A 24,859-nucleotide genomic window follows, 5' to 3' on the forward strand; every position below is an offset into this window, starting at 1 on the left:
ACACGCATTACAACGATCGTGTCCCAATCCACCACACCCCACACTGTCTCCCCACCAGTGCAATCTGCTTTCCCCCGTCTATACCACCAGTCCATCAGTTCAGTCCAGAACTGGACAAATAATTATTGGGAACTGATGTTCAGGAACTATTCTAAGCATCACATACACAAACCCGCAAGGCACATGGTCTAGGAGGTTAACAAGTAGAAAATGACTATTCCAACAAAAGTGATGCAAATCATGGCTTCAAAAAAAGAGAAGTATTCATGTGTGCAGAAGAGCAATAGCTGAAGTATTGTCCTTTCAGAGGCATCTGGTCTCGAGGGCCAGGAAAATTAATTTTTTTCAACATTTTCTGCAGAGGAAACATCTCCAGGAGGTTTAAATCCCTAAGCCCCACGTGTGCTTGAACAACTTCATTTAAAAAAGGGGTATACCATCTGCCTTGAGGATAAGAAGAACAAGGGCTTGTTGCCAATCAAGATGGATGGAGAAGGAGATAAGGCAAAGAGCAAAAGTCTTTGATCATCTTAATGAGCAGATGGAGCCTATTGCTGGGTGCCAGGGGCTAAAAGTGTTGAAAAATGCATAATTTTCTCATTGATGGCTTTTCATACACGACATCACCATAAAAGTCCCAAAATATCTTGTGCAGTTTGCACTCAGTGGAGAACTTGGCTCCCATTATGTCCTAACTACTGGTAGTTTATGCAAGTAGCCCTAGCTTAGTGCTATGGTGAAGGTCACCATATATTTGTGGATAGCAACTGGGTGCCCAGCTGTGGCCCACATCCTCTGGGGAGACAATAGTGAGATGATAATCTTCCTTTAGAAACAATCCATTCATTCACATGACCTGTAAAGTATCATGTCATTTGCTATACCATAATGTATCTGCCTATATGCAAGGAACAAAGTAGAAGGACCACTAGGAGAGAAATAAAGTGCAAAGCCTGAGTAAAATGCGATTCTTTGTGGGTTATATATTCTTTTAGAGCCAATCTGGAAGTTTAACATGATGAAATCTATTAAGTGCTTTTTAAAATCAAAGAAGCCCTGCAAACCCAAGGTCATAGCAGTGGTGCAAATAGCATACTTCTCTTAATCCTCTATCCTGGATAATGGCTTCAACATTTCTAACTCTTGTAATTCACATTTCGTATTTTGAACCTTTCTCTGCTATCATAGATCTGCTATAAGTTAAATGAAATGAGGATGTAAGAAATAGGGAAGCTCCTTTTGGCTCTCTGAACTGCACCATGGCGGTCGGCAAGAACAAGCGCCTTACGAAAGGAGGCAAAAAGGGAGCCAAGAAGAAAGTGGTTGACCCATTTTCTAAAAAAGATTGGTATGATGTGAAAGCACCAGCTATGTTCAATATAAGGAATATTGGGAAAACATTGGTCACGAGAACTCAAGGAACCAAAATCACGTCTGATGGCCTCAAAGGTCGTGTTTTTGAAGTGAGTCTTGCTGATCTGCAGAATGATGAAGTAGCATTTAGAAAATTCAAGCTAATTACTGAGGATGTTCAGGGCAAAAACTGCCTGACTAATTTTCATGGTATGGATCTTACCCGTGACAAAATGTGCTCCATGGTCAAAAAATGGCAGACCATGATTGAAGCTCACGTTGATGTCAAGACTACCGATGGTTACTTGCTTCGTCTGTTCTGTGTGGGTTTTACTAAAAAGCGCAACAATCAGATCCGGAAGACCTCTTACGCCCAGCACCAGCAGGTGCGCCAGATCCGTAAGAAGATGATGGAGATCATGACCCGAGAGGTGCAGACAAACGACTTGAAAGAGGTGGTCAATAAATTGATTCCAGATAGCATTGGAAAAGACATAGAAAAGGCTTGCCAATCTATTTATCCGCTCCATGATGTCTTCGTTAGAAAAGTAAAAATGCTGAAGAAGCCTAAATTTGAATTGGGAAAACTCATGGAGCTACATGGTGAAGGTAGTAGTTCTGGAAAAGCTACTGGGGACGAGACAGGTGCTAAAGTTGAACGAGCTGATGGATACGAACCACCAGTCCAAGAATCGGTTTAAAATGCAGACTCTTAATGGTGACAAATAAAAGATCTTATTTGTGGTAAAAAAAAAAAAAAAAAAAAAAGAAATAGGGAAGCTGAGAAAGGGAAATCAGTGATAACATCAAGATTCAGGAATGTGGGCGTGAAGCCATTTAGCAGAAAGCAGTAGTGGTTTAAAAAGTTTGATCTAGGGCTATGACTTCCCCCAACACTTTCTTTAGCTGCCTGTCCACAAAACTGTGGTTTCTGACCAAAAGGAGAGAGTCAATGACTCTGAAGGCCCCAAATAGATAAGAAAATCTTTACAATATTCTTAGATCACACTTTGGTAGAAGCTGCCTTTTCTCTCCATGAGGCCCAGATTCATTGATTGTGTGCTGAGCTACTGGCCTCTACGCAGAGACTAAAATGTGGGGCCATAAAGCAAATGGAGGCAGAAGGTATCCTTGATGGTCTCCAGGCCGAGAAACAGACCAGATACAAGCTAAATTGTACTGTTGGCAATACTCAACATGAAAGGGAGGCAGGAGGCGGGATCGGGATGGGGAACACATGTAAACCCATGGCTGATTCATGTCAATGTATGGCAAAAACCACTACAATATTGTAAAGTAATTAGCCTCCAACTAATAAAAATAAAGGAAAAAAAATAAAATAAAATTGTAAAATAAATAAATAAAAGGCATAGGGCTTTTTTTTCCCCCTCGGAATATAATTGCTTTACAACATTGTGTTAGTTTTTGCTGCATAATAATGTGAAACAGCCTTAGTGGCATTGTAGTGTCAGTTGCTCAGCCATGTCTGACTCTGCAACCACATGGACAGTGGCCAGCCAGGTACCTCTCACCATAGCCATGTGTATACATATGGCGCCCCCCTCTGGAGCCTCCCTCCCACCCCCCATCCTACCCCTCTGGGTTGTCACAGAGCGCCTGGCTGAGCTCCCTGTCTTATGTCAATGTTATTCTCTCAATTCGTCCCACCCTTTTCTCTCCACCTGGATGTCCACACGTCTATTCTCTAAATCTGTTCCTCTATTCCTGACCTGCAAATAGGCTCGTCAGTACCCTTTTTTTCCCCTAGATTCCACGTTGTTGTTGTTTTTTAGTTGCTCAGTCATGTCCAAAACTTTGTGACCCTTACTTCACTCTGCATGAGAGACTGTAGGTTCATCCACATCACTACAACTGGCTCAGTTTCCCTTCCCTAAGGTCTCATTTTCTGAAATGAAGTATTGAGTTTGGACAAAAAATTTATATACATAGTAGTTCTGGTACAATGGCGGGCTCTGGCTTCTTTATTTTTAATTGGAGGAAAATTGCTTTACGACGTTGTGCTGGTTTCTGCCACATGGCACGGTGAATCAGCCGTAAGTATACACACGTCCCCTCCCTCTTGAAGCCCTCTCCCCCGTCCACCGAGCTCACCCCTCTTAGGTCATCACAGAGCGCTGTGCTGAGCCCTGTGTCAGACAGCAGCCTCCCACGAGCTCTCTGTTTCACATGTGGTGACGTCTGTGTTTCCATCTACCCTCTCCGTTCGTCCCACCCTGTCCTTCCTCCACTGTGTCCACAAATCTGTTCTCTACATCTGCATCTCTCTATTCCTGTCCTGCAAATAAGTTCATCGGTGTACCATTTTTCTAGATTCTATATATATGTGTGTCAATATACGATGGTTTTTCCTCTTCTGACTTACTCCACTCTGTATAATAGGCTCTAGTGAGGTTCATCCACCTCACCAGCTGCTGCTTCTAAGTTGCTAGAACTGACTCACATTCATTCTTTTTTACAGCTGAGTACTATTACATTGTATATGCATACCACATCTTCTTTATCCATTCATCTGCGGCTGGACATCTAGGTTGCTTCCATGTCCTGGCTATTGTAAATGTTGCTGTGATGAATGTTGGGATGCATGTGTCTTTTTGAATGATGGTTTTCTCAGGGTACATGCTCAGTAGTGGGATTGTTGGGTCATATTAATTCAAGTGCTCAGAGCCATTAGGAGAGTAATTTAATGACATCAGTAACTGCAAGATTGGTTTTGTTGACCTCAAGACCTCACTCACTTCCTAAACAAATAGGACTTCTGAAATGAAGGATTATCTGAAGAGAATGAAAATAAAATTTTGACAGAGGATTTGTGTTGCCCCAGTCTCTGGATTCTCGAGAAAGCCACTCTTGCAACAAAGTGCAGTATACCCTCAGAAAAGAAGTGGCAGCAAATGGCAGTGTATTCTTTCCTCTGGAGCCTTAGCAGTGAGCGATAAATGAGGTCCAGTTGAGCCTCTACTGTTTTCATTTGCTTGTATGTTTCGAATTGTATTTCCCTCATCTATCGTTTCTGACTGAAGACAATCTCCATCTCTTCATTTATCTTTTAATTAACCTGAAACTGAAACTTCAGGCCATATTGGAAGGGGGGCGGTATTGAGGGGGCCATAGGCAGCATTGTGTGTGTGTGTTAGAAGCTTAGTGGTGTCCAACTCTTTGCAAGCCCACGGACTGTAGCCTGCCAGGCTCCTCTGTCCATGGAATTCTCCAGGCAAGAATACTAGAGTGGATAGCCTGTCCCTTCTCCAAGGGATCTTCCCAACCCAGAGCTCAAACCCAGGTCTCCCACACTGTAGGTGGGTTCTTTCCCAGTTGAGCCAGCAGGTGGTGTTAGGAGGTGGGAATTCCATGACACTGAAGCTGTCATTCAAAGCTTTCTTATCAAAAGGAATTAGATAAAAGAAGTGTCATGCTTCCTGCTCCACTGGGTTTTTCTTCAGCGATCTCTCTCCAAAATACCAGAATATTTTTAGACGTTTGAGTTGAAATCAAATTTAGAAAGTCTTAATTGTCACAATATCTTGCTAATTGGAGGCCATGTACTAATTAGTCAAGTGTTTGTATCATCACCCTTGTCCATTTTAACCACAGTCCTTTTCCTTCTTCTCTGCAATGATATCCATCATCAGTTTATTGCTTATGCTTTATTTCTAGTTTAGTCTCAATATTTCAAAATATTTCATAACTGGAAACATCACTAGAAGACACCAGAAACATCATTGGCCATTGAATATTAATAAGCCACTTTATCTAATATGAACAGCTCCCTTAGTATGGTTGTTTTTGTCAAGGATTTTGGACAAACTTCAGAGCACTTTGCATTTAACAGTCTGACTTGAAATTTACATGAACCTCACCTAAAAGTCTCCATATGAAAACACAGTGGTGCCAACCACCATGACTGCCTTGTCCCACAAGTGTTTCAGTGGAACTCAAATCCATTCTTAATTTCCCCTTAGAAAAGTTGCCATAATAATTCACAGACACCTGTGCTCCTAACTTATCTCAGGAATGAAGGGACAGCAGGACTGGGATGGGGGTGGGAAGGTGAAACCAGAGCCCGGGGAGCCAGAGTACAGGGGACCCTTGGTGCTTAAGCAGGGAAGCCAAGAACCAGGACCACAGTCTCAGAGCAATGACTGGTGCTCACATCGGAACAAGATAAGGATCTTGGAGCAGGTCAGGAGCAGAATTCAAGAGCCAAGGTATCATGAACGTGAGGATAGAGTATAGAATTTTCTGGAAAATTAGTATAAATGACTGGGATCCTTCTGAAGGACAAAGGCATCTCACATCCTCCTTTGCAAGCTTGATCCACTGCAGTCCAGCATCTGACACTCTCCACTAGTGATTGAGTTTTCATTATTTCCTTAAGGCAATGGTCTCCTTTCCATGAGTTCCTATGACCGCTTTCACTAATCCAGTCAATAGACATTCAGTGAGGATTCACTGTATGCCAGGCTAGTGCTTGTGCTTTTGAGGGCAAAAGTGGAAGTGAAATAGACATGATCATGCATACATAGAGCCCTGACTCTTTGAAGGAGACAGATATTATTCAAAAATTCGAGTGAGCAAAAAATGTAAAATGCAACTACTGAAGCCAAGAAGAGCAACTACTGTTGCTAAGAAGAGGTACATCATACCCTAAGAGCCATTCTCTGTTATAATATTATAAGGTGTTTGATTTGGTTAAAGAAGACAGAGGAGGCACCTCCCGGGGCATTGTCACTTTAACCAAGATGTGTCAGAAGGATAAGGATTCATTTAGGCAGAGAAGACAAATGCATGGGTCCTTCAGTGATGAAAACTGGGCCAGGGTGGTTAACTAAGGGAAGTCCAATGTGTTTGGAGCAGTGAAGTAATGGGGATGGTGGTGGGTGGTGAGGCTGCAGGGAAACCAGATCCAAGAGGGGTTTCAGTTGCCATGTGGAGGAGTTTCCTTTTCTTCCACAGAACAACAGGGAGACATCAAAGGTAAAGCAAACACAAATTCAGGGGAGACACCAAGTTGTGAAGAAACATCTTATTGCCATAGTTTTCACTATGAAGGAATGAGAATGAAGGAGAAATGAATGAAGGAGAAATCTCCTTCATTTCTATTTCAAGACCATTACACCAGATAGAAAATACATGCCTCTTCCCTTCCTACCCAGTTTCATGTGTATCTTTTCTGGTTGTACTAGAGTCTTTCTGCCAGCATCCAGAAGGCTTCAGTGTGAATGGTCCCTCATACAGATGTATTTTGATGTGTTTGTAGTGGGAGGTGATCTCTGTGTCCTCCTACTCTACCTTCTTGATCTCTATTCTCCCAGCTGGAGAATACTTAATCATTATCCACTCACTATAAATCTTATCAATTTAAGTTTCCTCAGTTGATATAACACTTTCTTACAACCTAGCCTGAGAATGGCATCTGTTTCCTAGGGGTCCTATCTTGTCAACATCATCCAGGAAGACAAATCCCTCTCTAACTTTCTTCATTATTAACCCTCATGTGCCATCATTACTGGACACCCAGTCTGGGGACATGAAGTTATGAGTATCTCAAGAGGCCCAAAAGGTCAAGGACCAACAGGTATAATGCAGATGTGAAAATATACTGTTACAAATGATTTTTAAATATATGGTAATATGGTCAGATTTTTCCTAACATCCTAGCCTCCATTCTGGGTGCTCTGAAGCGGAAGTATAGGAGAGATACTAAAGTGGAGGCAAAAAAACCACATAGGATATTACAAACAATTTCAGGTTTGTAAATGATAATGGTTTGGGATTGGGTGATGAGGATGAGTTAGAGGTAAGGATATGGGTTCATAGTATATTTGTAGGATAAAAATGACAGAATTTGATTAAAAATCTGGATTCTGGGTTGAAGTTGAGAGAGGTAAACCTTGAGTTTCTGACTTATGCAAATACACAATGGAATTTACTGAGTGAGAAGGCATTGCCTTCCTTCTACTAGAGGAAAATGTTGGGTAAGATCCTAAGTTGATTATGACATGTTGAGTTTGAGATGCCTTTGAAATATTCAAGAAGATATGTATTAAGAGCTTGGCAATGTAATGGATGTGTACTAAAGGAAGAAGTCTGAGCTAGCAATAGAAATGAGTGAGAACTCTGCATACGAATTCTATTTGAAACTACAGTTATAGGTGAGAGTGACTGGAGGAAGCGTATACAATGAAGAAATAATGCAGAACTGAGCCCTGTTTCATATTTACATTGCCAAAGTTTCCTTTGGGCTGATTCAAAGCAAAATAAGACCAAGCATCTTCCTCTGTAAGGCTTGCCTCGTGGCTCAGTGGTAAAGAATACACATGCAGTGCAGGAGACACGGGTTCGATGCCTGGATCAAGAAAATCCACTCCTCCTCTCCAAGAAGGAAATGGCAACCCACTCCAGTATTCTTGCCTGGAAAATTCCATGGACAGGGGAGCCTGGTGAGTTATTGTCCATGGAGGTCACAAAAAGAGTCTTGGACATGAGTTAGCGACTAAATAACAACAACAATCTTCCTCTGTATTAAACATCAGGCAGTGGTCCATCACAGAATACAGAAATATCAACACCTCCAACTTTTAAGTAAGCCATCTGGCCACCCAGATTCCTCACTTCTGTGCTAATGAGTGTTTGTTCTCTTTTGTTTCAAGATTTGAGACTTTTAATCCCAGGGTTTTTGACAGTAACTATCATAGCCTGCTTTCTCTCTTTGTCCTGGTACAGTGACAATATCTACAGTATATTTTGGTTTACCAGGATTCTAACTTAAAGATTCAAAATGAATATCCCCACTATAAAAAGAAAGTGTGTTTCTAATCTGGTCAGTTAAATAGAACAGAGTAAACAAAGCCTGAAAGAGCCAAACAACTTACTAAGGATTTTTTTTTTTAAAGGAAGTTTGTTCAATTGTAAATATTAACTCTCTGCTCCCCAAGTCTAAAGTTCAATTCATCTATCAAGTTCTATCCTAGAAAAATAAATATGTGCACACCCTTTCCCAAAATAAGAACAACTTGTTTCTCTGCAAATAAATGTGTGCCAAAAGTCTCAGAATTTCTGATAGGGTAGGATGTGTTGGCTCTTAGGAAGGAGGTAATAGTTATTTAATAAATAATCAAACAACAAGCCTTTAAAAAAGTGTCACATAGTGAGATTTTTATAATTTTCCAATGTTTTCCTTTGACTATTCATCGAACAAAAGGGAAAAAGCCATAACTCCAAATTTAATAAAAACAACATGCTAAATAGAGTTTTAAAATGGGAACTAAGATGATGAAAAGGAGAAGCAATGGCTTTAGCACTGGGCAACATTTAAAATATATTTATGTTGATTTATTTCAAAGGTTTGTATATTTACATAAATTATGCTAAAATTAATTAAACCTATGGAATGCTGTGCTTCTATTTTTTTTTTCAAGAGATGTAAAGGTAGGTTCTTTGTGTAGTGGATCTGAGTGTGTTCTCATCTTAATTCTTTGATCTTCATGGAACATTGAGGTGATAATGATTCCCGGTGTTATTGTGCTTGTAAATGAGGGGGAAGCCATCTGCCCTTGCACTTCTATCAATTAACCAGCTGTATTTATAGAGCACTATTGAGGGAATGCCAAGAAGCATGGGGGGGTGGGAAGCATGATCAATGATGCCAGTAAGCTAATAGAGGATGTGTAAAGGAGACCCAAAGTCAAATGTCATGGCATGCACCATAAAACCACGAGAGGAGAGATGTCAGTGGAGGCTAAGGTATTCAGTGGTGGCCTCACAGAAGAAATGGGGCTCAAGATGTACTTGAACACGTAAGTGCAAGAAGAATGGAGAGTGTTTTAACTGAGAGGAGCTGTGTAAGTCAAGAATGACAACAATGGTATTTGTGACTCAGTTACAAATCAAAACCAACAAAACCTCAGCCCTATTGAAATAGAAATTAACTTGAATCAATTATTCGGGATTCAATTAGGAGAAAGTTGGAACAAACTTAACTTCTTTCTACCAACAGGCTGCTAAAGGCAAAGATAAATGTCATGACTGCACACACACGCACATATTTTGTTTTTGTTTTTTCTTTTTTGATGCCAAGCAAATTTAACACTTTTCTCTTACAGGCAACAGATATATGTTTGGGCACATTTCTGTTTTTGATTATTCAAAATATTTACAGCCAAACAGAGCAGAGACACATAAAAGGTACCTGAGAAGAGACTTGGACCATAGCCACACATACAACACCCAATCCTTGCCCTTGGCAGTGCTTGAATGAGCTCTCCAGAATATAAAGCCAGTGTAACTTTCACAAGTGTGCATGCAGCTCAGATTTTGTCTCTACCCTTTAAATATATTACAGCTCCTCTCCATCCGTGAAAGAGAGGAGGGTCTTTGTATGTAAAGTAGAAGGACTAAGAGCATTGTAGAAAATGGGAATTCCAGATATTCAAAGTCAGCTTTAATCCGTTCTTTGGATGAATCAGAATTTGGTATAAAGGATGCTACACAAAATAATTCCATGAAAAGAAGATAACAAATCTTCTAATCAGAAAGAAGAGTCAGTAACTTTGATGCATATCACTCTCACAATTTATTTCGTATTTCTTTTTTTTATATACAGCTTGAATATCTGAGACTTGGGTAGGAGAGGCTCTGCTAGATCAAATATTTAATCTTGCTTTGAATTTAGTTTAAAATGGGAAAGCTCCCAGTTGTTATGACTCCTCAAAGTTTGTAATTTAAGTAAAAAATGCTGAAAACAAGGACTTCTTAAGTCTAGACTATGGTTACATCTATTTAATTGCACTTTTTCTCATGCGTCTCTAAGATCGACTGTTACATTTAGCAAAACACTTAGTAGCATAATTACAATGCTATAACAGATTTCTTTCCCTTTCTCTTAAACGAACATCTTCATCTGGTAGATTTCAAGAAACATCCATAAAGTACATAAATTGACAGCTATTTGAGATTTTGATACACTTCACAAAATCAAGAAAAATTATGCATCATTTTCAGAGTACACTATTTTAATTTTCTTAAAACCTGAAGGTGATATCTCCAAAATCTTTGAAGAAGACAAAATTATTTTGTAAAATTAAGTTTTTATAGACAATCATGAATTATAGGTAGATATCATGTTATATATACTATATATTATATACTACATATCTAACACAGAACTACTAAATTTATACAATTTATTTTCTGATAAAAATGAGAAATATTAACCTAGTTCCAAACTTATATCTGGTTCTTTGTATATGAAACTACAACCCAGTACATCCTCCTAGATAATGACTTTTTATACTATTTGTATTCATCTATAAAATATGCTTTTCTTCTTGGGGGCTTTTCTCTATTTTTTATCTCCACTAAAGTTTATCTCCACTTCCAAGCTAAGTTTTACTGTTGTTAAATCTTTAGAAAATTGTTTTATCTCAACATCTAGCCAACTGAGTCTGTGGGGGAAAGTGGGGGGAAGTGGGGGAAAAGGAGGGACAGGCAGAGAAATGGAAGATTATTATATTTAGTTAATTTTAGAAACATTTTAACTGGAATGAAATTCAGTAAGGAATCTTCAGGTTCAGTTCAGTCGCTCAGTCATGTCCAACTCTTTGCCACTCCATGGACTGCAGCACGCCAGGCTTCCTTGTCCATCACCAACTCCCAGAGCTTGCTCAAACTCATGTCCATCGAGTCAGAGATGCCATCCAACCATCTCATCCTCTGCCGTCCCCTTCTCCTCCCACCTTCAATCTTTCCCAGCATCAGGGTCCTTTCCAATGAGTCAGTTCTTCACATCAGGTGGCCAAAGTATTGGAGTTTCAATTTCAACATCAGTCCTTCCAATGAATATTCAGGACTGATTTCCTTTAGTATTGACTGGTTGGATCTCCTTGCTGTCCAAGGGATTCTCAAGAGTCTTCTCCAACACCACAGTTCAGTAGCATCAATTCTTCAGCGCTCAGCTTTCTTTATAGTCCAACTCCCACATCCATACATGACTACTGGAAAAACCATAGCTGTGACTAGATGGACCTTTGTTGGCAAAGTAATGTCTCTGCTTTTTAATATGCTGTCTAGGTTGGTCATAACTTTCCTTCCAAGGAGTAAGCGTCTTTTAATTTCATGGCTGCAGTCACAATCTGAAATGATTTTGAAAATCAAAAATATAAAGTCTGTCACTATTTTCACTGTTTCCTCATCTATTTGCCATGAAGTGGTGGGACCGGATGCCATGATCTTAATTTTAAGAATGTTGAGTTTTAAGTCAACTTTTTCACTCTCTCCTTTCACTTTCATCATGAGACAAGTGCTCAGGCCTGGTGCACTGGGAAGACCCAGAGGAATCGGGTGGAGAGGGAGGTGGGAGGGGGGATCAGGATGGGGAATACATGTAAATCCATGGCTGATTCATGTCAATGTATGACAAAAACCACTACAATACTATAAAGTAATTAGCCTCCAACTAATAAAAATAAATGGGAAAAAAAAAGAGGCTTTTTAGTTCTTCTTCGCTTTCTGCCATAAGGGTGGTGTCATCTGCATATCTGAGGTTATTGATATTTCTCCCCCAATCTTGATTCCAGCTTGTGCTTCTTCCAGCCCAGCATTTCTCATGATGTACTCTGCATATAAGTTAAATAAGCAGGGTGACAATACACAGCCTTGACATACTCCTTTCCCGATTTGGAACCAGTCTGTTGTTCCATGTCCAGTTCTAACTGTTGCTTCTTGACCTGCATACAGATTTCTCACGAGGCAGGTCAGGTGGTCTGATTTTCCTATCTCTTTAAGAATTTTCCACTTAAAATTCTTTAAGAATTTTAAAGTGATCTTGTAAAGGTCTAAATAGGTGTGTTTTTTGTTTGTTTTTCTCTTTCATGGTTATTAAATAAACAATAGTGTTTTGGGTAAGTCTTATTAATGTAATACACAAAATTGTGGACAGATGAAATTTTCATATATTCATTATATATCAAATGTGCTTGAAATTCACATTTTTATTAAAAGACCAGTAAGCATGCAGTTAGGCTTGGAAATAGCATTGTATTTTGAATACCATGCATTATTTTTCTATCACTAAAGACTTAAAACCATTTTTATTGTTTGATTTCATTTGTTATTTTTTTCATTGTGGCATAATTGACATATAATGTTGTATTAGTTTCAGGGGCACAAAATAATAAATAAAATAAAAAATAATTAGAAGTTAGTGTTAGGATCCTTTAGCTCTAAATCAGCTATACTACCATTTATATTAACTATTTGGTACTGAATGAGCCTATCAAATACTAACATGTGCAGAGAAAGAAAAAGTTTGTGTTAGAATTAAAATGCACTTTCTTCATGAAATGATTTACAAATTCAAACAAATGGCTCAAAATATATCTCACTTTAGATAAGATTCCAGTTTTTCTATGAACCTGGCCAACAAGTTAGCCATTTAAACAAGGCTCTCGTGTCATAAAGCCCATAAAAATTAATGACTTTAATTATGAAATATATTTTTGCTTTTACAGGAATTTATTTTAAAAATTAATTGGTTTTCATCAGTGAAGTACAGTCTTTACAGCAGAGAACTGTTTTTGCAACATGCTTGAAAGAAACAATGATTTTTTTTTTTCTTAGCCTTTGTTTATACTCTCAGATTCATCAAAAAGTTTCCTAATATCCAATAGAAAGTTCTTTGTGGACATCAAAATGGCACATGTCCAGTATTCCTTATTCCTTTCCTCCCAGACATAACATCTAAACCCATAGAATTATTTCCTCTAGCTAATGTTATTTTCAATATCATTTTTTCATTTCTGCAACTCCTATTCTCCTAAAGCTATCTGTTGCCCTCCAGCTTAAATGTATATCAATACCTCTGAACATGGATCTCAAACTCATCCACCTCTTGGCCCAGGATAAAACACATGTATATATCTCTGCCTCTGAATTTCTGCTCACAATTCACACTTTGAAAAAGTATTTTATTGATGAATACTAGTTATTTTCAAGCTACAAGAATATTCCTTTATATTCCACTTAGCTTAATATCTGTATTTTTGTGACTCATATATCTGTTTCTTTTCTTCCTGTTAATAAATTCCTTAAGAAATGGTTTCAAGTATTCCTTAAATATGTATTCCAAAATATGGAACTCTTAACTGAACATCTTGTTACTTGTTGGACATCACTTAAAATAAACATAGTGAATCACGGGTTTCATTCTGTCAAGCCTGGAAATTTACTAGAAACCAGGAGCAAATGGATGAAATTGGTTTCCTTGAACAATAGTATTTCAGAGCAGTGAAAAAAAATGTGATAATATTTAATGACCTATGTAAATACATGGTAAAGTCCCTAAATTGTAATTTACAATCAAAACAGTTGGTGGCACCTTTGAAGCAATTTCTTGTTTTTGGCAGTATCTATATTGCCTGCAAATTCTTACACAATTACATTGAAATACAAAATCTTCATAATTATGCTGGTTTAGATATATTTTCTGATGTTCAGATAATCCTACTTTAATAAAGCTTCTGTTGATTATACACTATGAAATAAAAAAAAGTAATAGTAACTGTATCCCCCAATAACTGTACTTATTACCCAAATATTTTGGCAAGAGTTTTAGTCTGATAAAAAGAGTACTTCATCTTAAAGGCAAATCAGGATTTCCTTGGAAATAGCATTTCTTGCCTAGATTAAAAATTCAATAAAATATTGAGTTCACAATAAAATATTGGGTTGGCCAAAAAGTTCATTTAGGTCTTTCCCTAAGAAAACAAATCTGAATAAACTTTGGCCAACTCAATAGATACAACAGTTTGGGAAGAGTTGAAGAGACTTATTAAAAACTTCTTGAATACCCCAAACCCTCTTTGATCCACTCTCCCATTAGGCTTAAAATTCCTACCAGAGAAAATCATTGTTTGAGTTAAAATTATTATGAACTCAGCATAATCTCTTTAAATATTAAACTTTCCTGAAAGATTTGTAATGCATTGAGGCATACACACTGTTAGCACCAAAAGAGATTAGGTAGAATAAATCAGTGACGAGATAAATAGGCAGTTGTGTAAGGTTTTATAGTTTTTGTTTGGGCAGGTGAGGTATAATTAATCTCACTTCTTTCCTGAATTTGAAACCAAATAAGAAGTAAATTCACACTGAGAAAGAACCAATTCTATAAAACTGGGTTGAGAATGCAACTTTGCCCAGCAGCCAAATGTACTTCTAAGTACTTTACCAGGAGTCTACCAACTCACCCCGCAATGGCTCTGGAGTTCAAACTAGGAAAGTGGAAGGGATGTCCCATTGTTTTGGACAATATGGTATCCAAGAGAAACAAATTCAAACACTAAAGTGCTAGGGACAGATTTTAATCAGTAATATACTATTGCATTTGGCAACTAGGTCCAGCTTGAAATAAATGCAACTTGGATTTTTTAGAGGTGACTGGCATTTTAAAGGAGAAGGAGAAAGTCAGGAGGGGGAATGGCATAAACTACAGCAGAGTCAGGGAACTGAAAAGTTACCCAGGGTCAGTCAGTGCCCATGCCAACTGAGTCAGCTGTGTCTTTCAGTTGATGACTAAAGGACATCAGGATTCTATCTTCCCCAGAACACTGAAAGACAGAGACCCCACCCTTCTAGATAATTCCATTTCAAAGAAATGGCTTTTAGGTTCTCAAAAAAGACACAAGATCCTCCTGAATTGTGGGAGCTACCTAGACAGAAAAAGATTCATAGCTGTAAGCCCTTTTCATAAATGCTTAAGAAGAGGAGAACACAGCCCAGCTCAGGTATTAAGTAGAACAAACAATAAATTTTTCTGACAGCTCTGCACTTGGCCAGATTAAAAACTCAAAAGGGGGCTGGCTGGATTGATCCAATGTTGCAACCTTAGGCTGTTAGAAGCCCTTTTAAAGTTTGGTCAAGTCTCTAAGCAGGGGTTTGAATGCCAGATTCTGCTGAGAGTTTTTGCTGAGAGTGTTCAGTAGCCCATAAAGAAAATGCTCAGAGGGGCTGGGTTTGGGCATGCTCTGTTCCCCTGCTCCATCTCTGAGGATGGCTGAAGGAAGGTAAGAGTCACCTTGCCTATATAACCAGGAGGGAAAATGCTTCTATACTATGGAAGGAGGAGAGTATGCTAGGAGGAAGGTAAGAATGGATCCTCCTAGATCAGTGTTCTCAACAGGGGTAATTTTGTCCCAAGGGAATATTTGGCAATGTCCAGAGACATTTTTGTTTTTCACCCATAAAGGAGGTGGATAATGCCAATAACAGGCTACTCAAATGGCGCTTGTGGTAAAGAATCCACCTGCAGATGCAGGAGACACAAGAGATGTGGGTTTGATCCCTGGGCCAAGGAGATCCCTTGAAGAAGGGCATGGCAACCCACTCTGGTATTCTTGTCTGGAGAATCCCATGGACAGAGGAGTCTGGTGGGCTACAGTAAATAGGGTCGCAAAGAGTCAGGACTGAAGTGACTTAGCCTGCAATGCTAATGACACCTAGTAGGTAGAGGCCAGGGATGCTGCTGTAGGGAAAAACAAATGATGGTCTCCACACCCTCTGATCTTCTAGATGAGACCCCTATAATAAAAGACAGACTAATGAGGAAAGCAAACCAAAGTGGATTAACATATGTACAAGGGAGGTATCTATAAAAAAGAGTCACTCAAAAAGTGCCTTTGGAATTCAGGATTAAACACTGCTTTAGCAGGGAATTCCCCCTAACAGTCAATGCTGGCCTCTTCCGGGGAGTAAGTGATTTTGAGGACAGATAAATGAGCCCTTTCAAGAAAACATGAGATATGCTAGATTGTGACAACGTTTCCCTGGGTGTGGCATCAACTACTAGTCTTCTCTACTGTGATGAGTCAGTCTTCTCTGGTCGATGAAACTCCCTGGAAGGGAATTTTTGACAACTGAGCTCCTTTTGGACAATCTGTCTTTAGGCAGATAAAGGGAATTCCAAGAAAGCCTCTGCCTGCATTTGCCGATTAACAAGCAACTGCAGCTCAAAATGATCACTACACCCAAGGGGCATGTTTTGGGGTGGCAAGCCCCGCTGTTCTCCTCCACTGCTGAACACCCTGTAATGCACAAGAATTAGCCAGCCCCAAACACCAATAGTGACAAGGTTGAGAAATCCTGCCGAAGAGTTTACAAAGCACTTTAAGATTCCTTGCTGTTATTCTCACAGTCGCCACCTAAGGAAAGGATGAGAGACACCATCACTGAACACAAGAAAGAACTGAGTCACAAAAGGCTGAAAGATTTTCCAGCATTGCCCTCTTGAACCCAGAATTCTGACTGTAAAGAGCATGACACTCCTTTTGGAAGAGAGATAGGGAAGCAAGTGAAGACCCATCACTCTCTGAAAGAGCAGATTTAAAAGAAGGGCCAAGATGGAGAGACTTTCCTCATTAAGGAAGCAAAGGAAGGACTCGTACTGGAGCAGAACGAGGTCTATGAGAAGAGAGTTAGGAAGAATGTTAGCAAGAAGCTTCATGAACCTCTCAGCTAATGTCTGCTTTGCCAGAAATATACAGTACAAAACAGAAACTTTCCACACTAACCATATTTGGAACATGCTACTTGGTGGAGAATATTGATATTTATGAACTGATATGGAGAATTGAAATGGGGGTGGGATGAATTGGAAGATTGGGATTCACATGTATAGACTATCGACACTACATATAAAATAGGTAACTAATAAGAACCTACTGTACAGCTCAGGGAACTCTCCCCAATGCTCTGCAGTGATATAAACAGACCAAAATTCCAAAACAGAGGTGATAAATGTAAACATGTAGCTGATTCGATTTGTTGAACAACAGAAACTATCACAATACCGTAAAGCCACTATACTCCAATAAAATTAATAAAAAAGGAAGAAAATTGAATAGATATTGAAAATTGATAATTATAACTTACTATTACTGGTGGGATTTCCTTATCTTCCCATAAATTGTCAGAGGTTTTTAATATTAGATGAGCTTATGCTAATTTTGAAGAGCAGCTTCCTCCCAATGAAGATCAAATTTAGCTGCTGCTTTCCTTGCTGCTATATAGTTTCAGGGATGCTTCACAGATGAGGTATTTGTGACGATGTCAAATTTGTGAGACAAAGTTAAATGCAGACAATGGCAGGAACTGTTGGAGAAGAGGACTTCTGGAACTGGGGAAATGGTGCAGTTTTGTGAACGCTGAACAGAAATTGAAAAGAACACATGATTAATTTGTTGCTCCTTATGAATTATAGCACATGCAATTATCAACACAAGTAGAGGCCTGAGCTAGAATTTAGAAAGAACAGCCAGTGATATCAAGCAAGTGAGACAATAAAAAGGGTCCCTGCAGAGTCAGTTTTCCAAATGCTGACACTGTGGTGATCCAGATAATTTTACTAAAATTAACAAAATTAAGTTCCAGTGGACTCCAGGAGGACAGAGTCCTGTTGGGAGAGAGAGAGACATAAACAATCAGCTATAATAAAACATGACCAGGGTTATAATATTAATACAGTAAAGTAACATGAATGATAAAAGGAAGAATGGAATAAGAGGTAGAACATAAAGGTGTATTAGGGTTCTCCAAAGAAACAAAATGTGTGTGTGTGTGTGTGTGTGTGTGTGTGTGTGTGTATGCATGCACACACGCATGCATGCTTAGCCACTTCAGTCGTGTCTGATTCTTTGTAACCCCATGGGCTATAGCCTGCCAGGCTCCTCTGTCCATGGGATTCTCCAGGCAAGAATACTGGAGTGGATCGCCATGCCCTCCTCCAGGGGAGCTTTCCAACCCAGGGATTGAACCCGAGTCTCTTAGGTCTACCTGCATTAGCAGGTGGATTGTTTACTGCTAACACCACCTAGGAAGCCATATATATGATCATTGTATATATATATATATATATAATAAGAGAGAGGGAGAGATTTGTTTTATCTATATTAATATGAATTGGCTCATGTGGTTATAAAAGCCATGAAGTCCCCTGCTTTACTCTCCATAAGCTGGAGAACCGGGCAAGCCAGTGGTGTGCTTCAGTGAGAGGGGCTGATAGTACAAATCTGATTTGAGACACAAAACCAAAGGAGCTGGTGTCTGAGCACAGAAAAGGAATATTTCAGCTCAAGCAGAAAGAGAGTAAATTTGCTTTTTTTCCCTCACCCTTTGTTCTATTTTGGGCATTCAGTGGATTGGATGACTCTTATCTACTTTGGGGATGGCCATCTGCTTTACTCAGTTCACCAATGCTAATGTTATTCTTTTCTGGAACCGCCTTTGAAGATATACCAAAAATAGCATTTTATCAGCTATCTGGACATTCCTTAGCCCAGCTGACACATGAAATTAACTATCAAAAGTCCACCCCTTGTCAATTCTACAGCTATACACATCTCCTTAAACCACAGTTAACATACAATAGAGACAATAACAAGGTCTTAATCCCACCTAACATGTAACTCTGCTGTCCACAGTTGAAAACACACTAATCCCTTGTCTGTAAGAGGAGGGAAAGTCTTTGAATGACATTTACTCTTCTCCTGATATCCTGGCACTTAAATGCCATGAAGCAAAATTAACAATATTTTAATAAAAAGTCAATATATCTTAAGTTACATAAGAGATTGAAAGACAAACAAAGATATTTGCTTAACATATATCTGTGCTAGTCATCCAGTTGTGTCCAACTCTTTGCAGCCCGCCAGGTTCCTCTGTCCATGGAATTCTCCAGGCAAGAATACTGGAGCAGGTTGCCATTTCCTTCTCCATAAGAAATGTATACATGAGTGCTGAGTCACTTCAACCTTGTCCAACTCCTTGCAAACTGATGGACTATAACCTACCAGGCTCCTCTGTCCATGGGATTCTCCAGGCAAGAATATTTGAGTGGCTTGCCATGCCCTCCTCCAGGGCATCTTCCCAACCCAGGGACTGAACCAGCATCTCTTAGGTCTTCTGCATTGGCAGGCAGGTTCTTTACTGCTAGTGCCACCTGGGAAGTCCAGTATATGTATATATATTAGTATAAATGAGGTGCAACTGCTGCTAACCCTAAAACCAATAAAGAGATAAGGTTAGTGGGAAGGAAATTTTGCTTTATATTGGAGGCTGGCAACTGGCGGGGAGGACAGACTTCTATCCAACTGTCCCTCTCAGTGGGCAAGAGCCGATATAGACTAAGGGATGGGGCTAAATGCAGAAACAGCACAGTCAGCCCTGACATCATCTTGGCCATGCAGTGATCTGATCACTGTCATCTTGATTGTCTTCAGTACAGTTAGTCTTCAGTTCCAAAATCATTTTTTTCTCATTTCTTTGAGGCCAGTTCTCATTGCGGCAGCTTATGTCATGGCTGGGCTTCAGATGGTAAGTAATCTGCCTGCAATGCAGGAGACCCAGGTTTGATCCCTGGGTTGGGAAGATCACTTGGCTAGGGGAATGGCGACCCTCCCCAGTATGCTTGCCTGAAGAATTCCATGGACAGAGGCAGACACGACTGTGAAACTAACACATTATGTCATGGCTACAGTCTGGTCATCATGTAGTAACTTCTTCCGCTGGACAGGAGTTTCAGTGTCTATAAGATGACAGAAGGAGAAGGGAGCAACAGAAGATGAGATGGTTGAACGGAATCATCACCTCAATGGACATGAGTTTGAGCAAACTCAGGGAGATAGTGAAGGACAAGGATGCCTGGCATGCCGCGGTTCGTGGGGTCACAGAGTTGGACATGACTTAGTGACTGAACAATAAGACAGCTCAAAAGATAAGGCTCAGAATGTTATCTATAGCCCTCGAGGAGGAGCTAAAGTCCTTGACTTTGCTTAATGACTGAAGTATCGTTATTTTGTCTAGTTTGACGGTTTTCCTTTGCTTTTGCATTTTCTCACTTAAATGATTAAACTTATTCTCTGGCTAAGGTTTTTCTACAGACAAAAATGTAGGCGGAGGACATGGTGTGAGAAGGACCATAGCGTGCTGCCCAGTGTCATATATACACACCCATGTATTCACTACAAAATAAGGAAGACAACTCATGACAATTTCAGTTCTCATTTCTGTAACCAATCACATGGTTGTAGCTGGCATTTGCAATTACATTTCTCTAGTACCCATTCTGTATTATCTAGACCTTGAGCAAGACCCTCAGCTGATCATGGTTTTTTACCTGCTGAGTGACCCGTACCTTCAATCCTGAAGGGTCTGGATGATTACTGATATTTTTTAGAATAAAAAATTTTATAAAGTAAATAAGGCCCACAGAAAAGAAGAAAATCATTTACAACCCATTTCACATTTAGCCTAAGTTTTTTTTCTTAGATACTTAAAAACCCCATGAACAAGCAGGATTCCTGCAGGCAAAAATATCCCTTCTTCTAGCAAGTAATTTTATTCCCTATTTTGGCTATTGTTGTGTTGTTGTTGTTCAGTCACTCAGTTGTGTCCCAATCTTTGCCACCCCATGGACTGCAGCATGCCAGGCTTTCCTATCCTTCACTATCTACCAGAGATTGGTCAAACTCATGTCCATTGAGTTGGTGATACCATCCAACCATCTCATCCTCTGTCATCCCCTTCTCCTCCTGCCCTCAATCTTTTCCAGGATCAGGGTCTTTTCTAGTGAGTCACCTCTTTGCATCAAGTGGCCAAAGTATTGGACCTTCAGCTTCAGCCTCTGACCTTCCAATGAATATTCAGGGTTGATTTCCTTTAGGATTGACTAATTTGATCTTCTTGCAGTCCAAGGGACTCTCAAGAATCTTCTCCAACACCACATTTCAAAAGCAGCAATTCTTCAGGTCTCAGTTTTCTTTATGGTCCAACTCTCACATCTGAATATGAGTACTGGAAAAATCACAGCTTTGACTATATGGACCTTTGTCAGCAAAGTGATATCTCTGCTTTTTAATGCACTATCTAAGTTTGTCATAGCTTTTCTTCCAAGGAGCAAGTTTCTTTTAATTTTGTGGCTGTTGTCACCATCTACAGTGATTGGTGGTTGCTAAAAAATTCTAAAACAAACAAAATTTTCTCCAAGGTAGACACTATGAAACTGATCACCAAAGCCTTTAAGAAGAAATGGTGCAGGGCTATCTGAAAAATTGCAATAGTCCAACCCAGACAAGATTAATCCACCCTTGTTCATCTTTGCTGGATTGGGTTGTTGTAGTTTTCCACTGACCTTAATCACAATTGTGCTAGTGCTAAGTAATGCCCTAAAGGATTTCCTGTATTCTAGACACACTCTTCCTTACCTCAATTGTGGAATGGTAGCCCAATTTCACCTTGGTAGTCAGGATCAGTCACCCCAACTAACACTGTAACTCTCTTCCATGTTTATTGATTCACAGACATGAGGAATCTGAAGTGTCCAGCAGGCAGTCTTAATTTTCACTTCAACAGCATCTTTCTTTTGTCTCCCAGGAGAAGCATTTCTCCCTCTGGGACTAAGACCTTTAGGCCAAAAGAGCATAAAGTCACAGGATCTAAGAGTCATACCACTAAGTGATACCATTCCCATTTTCATTGTTTGATTCCTGGACCTGTGAATCCTGGCTATGAAAGAAACAGCACCATGTATTGCTCTCTGATTCAAAAAGAATCTGGGAAAACTTCCCAGAGGAGATTACATTTTAGTTACATCTTAAATCAGATATACTATAATTTTTTTTAAAAGTAGAGGGGCTAACTAGAGGATAAAGAAGCATAAACAAAGGCATGTATGGTTTGACCGAAAAGTCATAGTCTGGGAATGAGGTGTCTTTGTTGGAGAGCAGCACAGTCTGAAAGGGTGATGAGACAGGAGACATGAAGAAACAGGCCCTTTGCAACCTCAGAAGTCTGGACTCCAATTGAGGAAGTTTAAAACATGTGAGAAATAATAATAAAGCCTGAACTAGCACTGTGAATGGAAGAGAAGAGACAGACAGACAGTTAACAATACACGCAACACTTCTGAGGCAAATGTGTGGCACTTTCTCTCACATTAAGTAATTCTGACACTAACTACCTCGAAGTAGTAGTTAAAGGGCTCATTCCCACAAGGCTGCACCCCATTTCAGATGCCAGATGCGTGTGGTGGCTCCCCAGGATACCCACAGGTCTGCCCAATTTGGCTCTGTCTGAATCAAGAGTTCCCATAACTTCCTCCTCAGCTTTGGTAATTTGCTATGATGGCTCACAGAACTCAGAGAAACCCTGCATTTGCTATTACCAGTTTATTACAAAGGGTATTATTAAGGCTAAAAGTAACAAGCAGATGAAGAGGTACTCAGCAAGTTTTAAAAGGGTCCCAATCACAGGAGTCTCTCTGTCTCTGTGGAATTTGGGATATTCCACCCTCCCAACCCCATAACTCTCCAAACCTCTTTATTTAGAGTTTTTATGTTAATTTTGTTTCTTAGGTATGGTTGATTAAGTCATTGGCCATTGCTGACTAACTAAAGCCCCAGTCCCAGGACTTCCCTGAAGGTCCAGTGGTTAAGAATCTGCCTTCCAATATAGAGGGTCCAATCTCTGGTCATGGAACTAAGATCTCACATGCCTCCCAGTGTAGGGGATGAGGCCAAAAATTAATTGTAATTAATTTAATTATATGGCCAGAAACTCCACATTAAAAACAAAAAAAGAATCCTTAGTCTCTCTCCCCTCCCCAGAGGTCAGGAACAGAGTTAAAAGTTCCAACCCTCTAATCACCAGTCCCCATCCTTCAAGAGTCACCCCATTAAGATAAACTCAGATATGGTTGAAGGAAGTTATTATAAATAGCAAAATATTCTGCTCTTGCCATCACTCAGGAAGTTCCAAATATTTTATAAGGAGCTCTGTACAAGAAGGGCTTTCCTGGTGACTCAGCTGGTAAAGAATCTGCCCACAATGTGGGAGACCTGGGTTCGATCCCTGGGTTGGGAAAATCCCCTGGAGAAGGAAATGGCAACCCTCTCCAGTATTCTTGCCTGGAGAATCCTCATGGATAGAGCCTGGCAGGCTACAGTCCATGGGATTACAAAGAGTCGGACATGACTGAGCGACTACGCACATAGCAAACTGTACTGGAAACTGGGGCTAAAGATCAAATATATTTTGTATTACAGTTATCACAGATTCCCAATGTAGAAGTTATATTTAGAATTTGGGAGGTGATTTGTCTTAGGAGTCAAAGAAATGGGAAAAGCCAAAGGTATCCCTGGGAATATCTTGTCAAGTGCCTGGTGAATGAACAATAAAAAGTTAAAAGATTCTGAACTTAAAGGAAGAGGAAAAATATTGATAAAATGGCATAAAAATAACAAATTATTTTGTGTACATGGTCAGAAAGAAACCAACCAGAAACAAGCATATAGCAGTATTTTAATATACAGACTTGAAATGTAAGAGAACACTAATGGCTAAAAATATTTATTATATTTTATGTATTATATGTCTGTCTCTTGGTGATTTATTGAGCATTTCTCAGCTCAGAATTTGGATTTTTTTTTTGAAGTCTAGCAGGTATTACCTAAAGGAAACTGTATCTAAAGAGGGAGATGAGATAAACACACTGTTTTAAAGTGAGTAATGCATATGCAATACTATAATCCAGTACTAACATTTACATACGTGTGTACAATATTGAGTGTGTATTCTAGAGAAGTTCAGAAGGAACAAGGAATCAGTGATAGTGCAAACAGGCGTCACAGAGTTATCCTGTGAGTGGGTTGGGTCCAGAAGACTGTAGAACTTAAACAAACAGAAAGGAGAGGATTCTAATCCAAGGGGGAAAAAACACAGGTAATGAGTACAAACATGATGCATTCTCTGGACAGTGGGGACACTAGTGATTTTTTTTCTCTCTTTTTTTTTTTTTATTGAAATATAGTTGGGGGACAATAGAAAATTAGGTTGACTAAGTGGGATGAGGACATAATTATAAGGTCCCCTGCAGGGACAGGGAGGCCTGGAGTGCTGCAGTCCATGGGGTTGCAAAGAGTTGGACATGACTGGGTGACTGAACAACAACAAAATAGAACAACCGTAATAAACGTTACATATGAATATGATCTATTTCTCAAAATATCTTATTGTACTGTACTCAGCCTTTGTGTGATGGCATTAGATGATAAAATGCCTGAATCGTTGATGTAGGCATTATGATGTAAATTAGGGTACTTTTGACCTTCTGGTGATGTTTCCGAGGACTTGGGTGACTCTGGACCATTGATCCATGACACTGCCCATGGTTAGATGTCAAGAGCAGAGGATGGAGAAGACTGAGGATCCCTGGCAGGATGTGGGGTTAGTGGGTAGTGCAAGATTTCATCATGCTACTCAGAATAGCACACAGCTTAAAATTTAGACATTATTTCTGGAATTTTCCATTTAATATTTTCAGATTGCAGCTGGCCATGAGTAACTACTGGAACCTCAGCAAGAGAAACTGCAGAACAGAAAACTGTATTTGATGGCTAGCGAATACAGGACTGTGTGCTTAGTCACTCAATCGTGTCTG

The 24,859-nt window shown here is 39.6% G+C and overlaps 1 protein-coding gene across 1 annotated transcript; it reads left to right on the forward strand.

The window, feature by feature from the left end:
- Positions 1-1,238: 1,238 nt before the first annotated feature.
- On the forward strand, positions 1,239-2,122 carry LOC122422847 (40S ribosomal protein S3a-like). Its single transcript, XM_043439575.1, has one exon. The coding sequence runs from the start codon at positions 1,260-1,262 to the stop codon at positions 2,052-2,054; it is 795 nt and encodes a 264-aa protein (XP_043295510.1). The 5' UTR covers positions 1,239-1,259; the 3' UTR covers positions 2,055-2,122.
- Positions 2,123-24,859: the final 22,737 nt, after the last annotated feature.

Source organism: Cervus canadensis, chromosome 20 (assembly GCF_019320065.1).
Source record: "Cervus canadensis isolate Bull #8, Minnesota chromosome 20, ASM1932006v1, whole genome shotgun sequence".
In the NCBI taxonomy this organism is placed as follows: Eukaryota; Metazoa; Chordata; class Mammalia; order Artiodactyla; family Cervidae; genus Cervus; species Cervus canadensis.

Bases quoted from the DNA above. Each gene is read 5' to 3' on its own strand.
- LOC122422847 (XM_043439575.1), top strand. From the start codon at position 1,260: ATGGCGGTCGGCAAGAACAAGCGCCTTACGAAAGGAGGCAAAAAGGGA.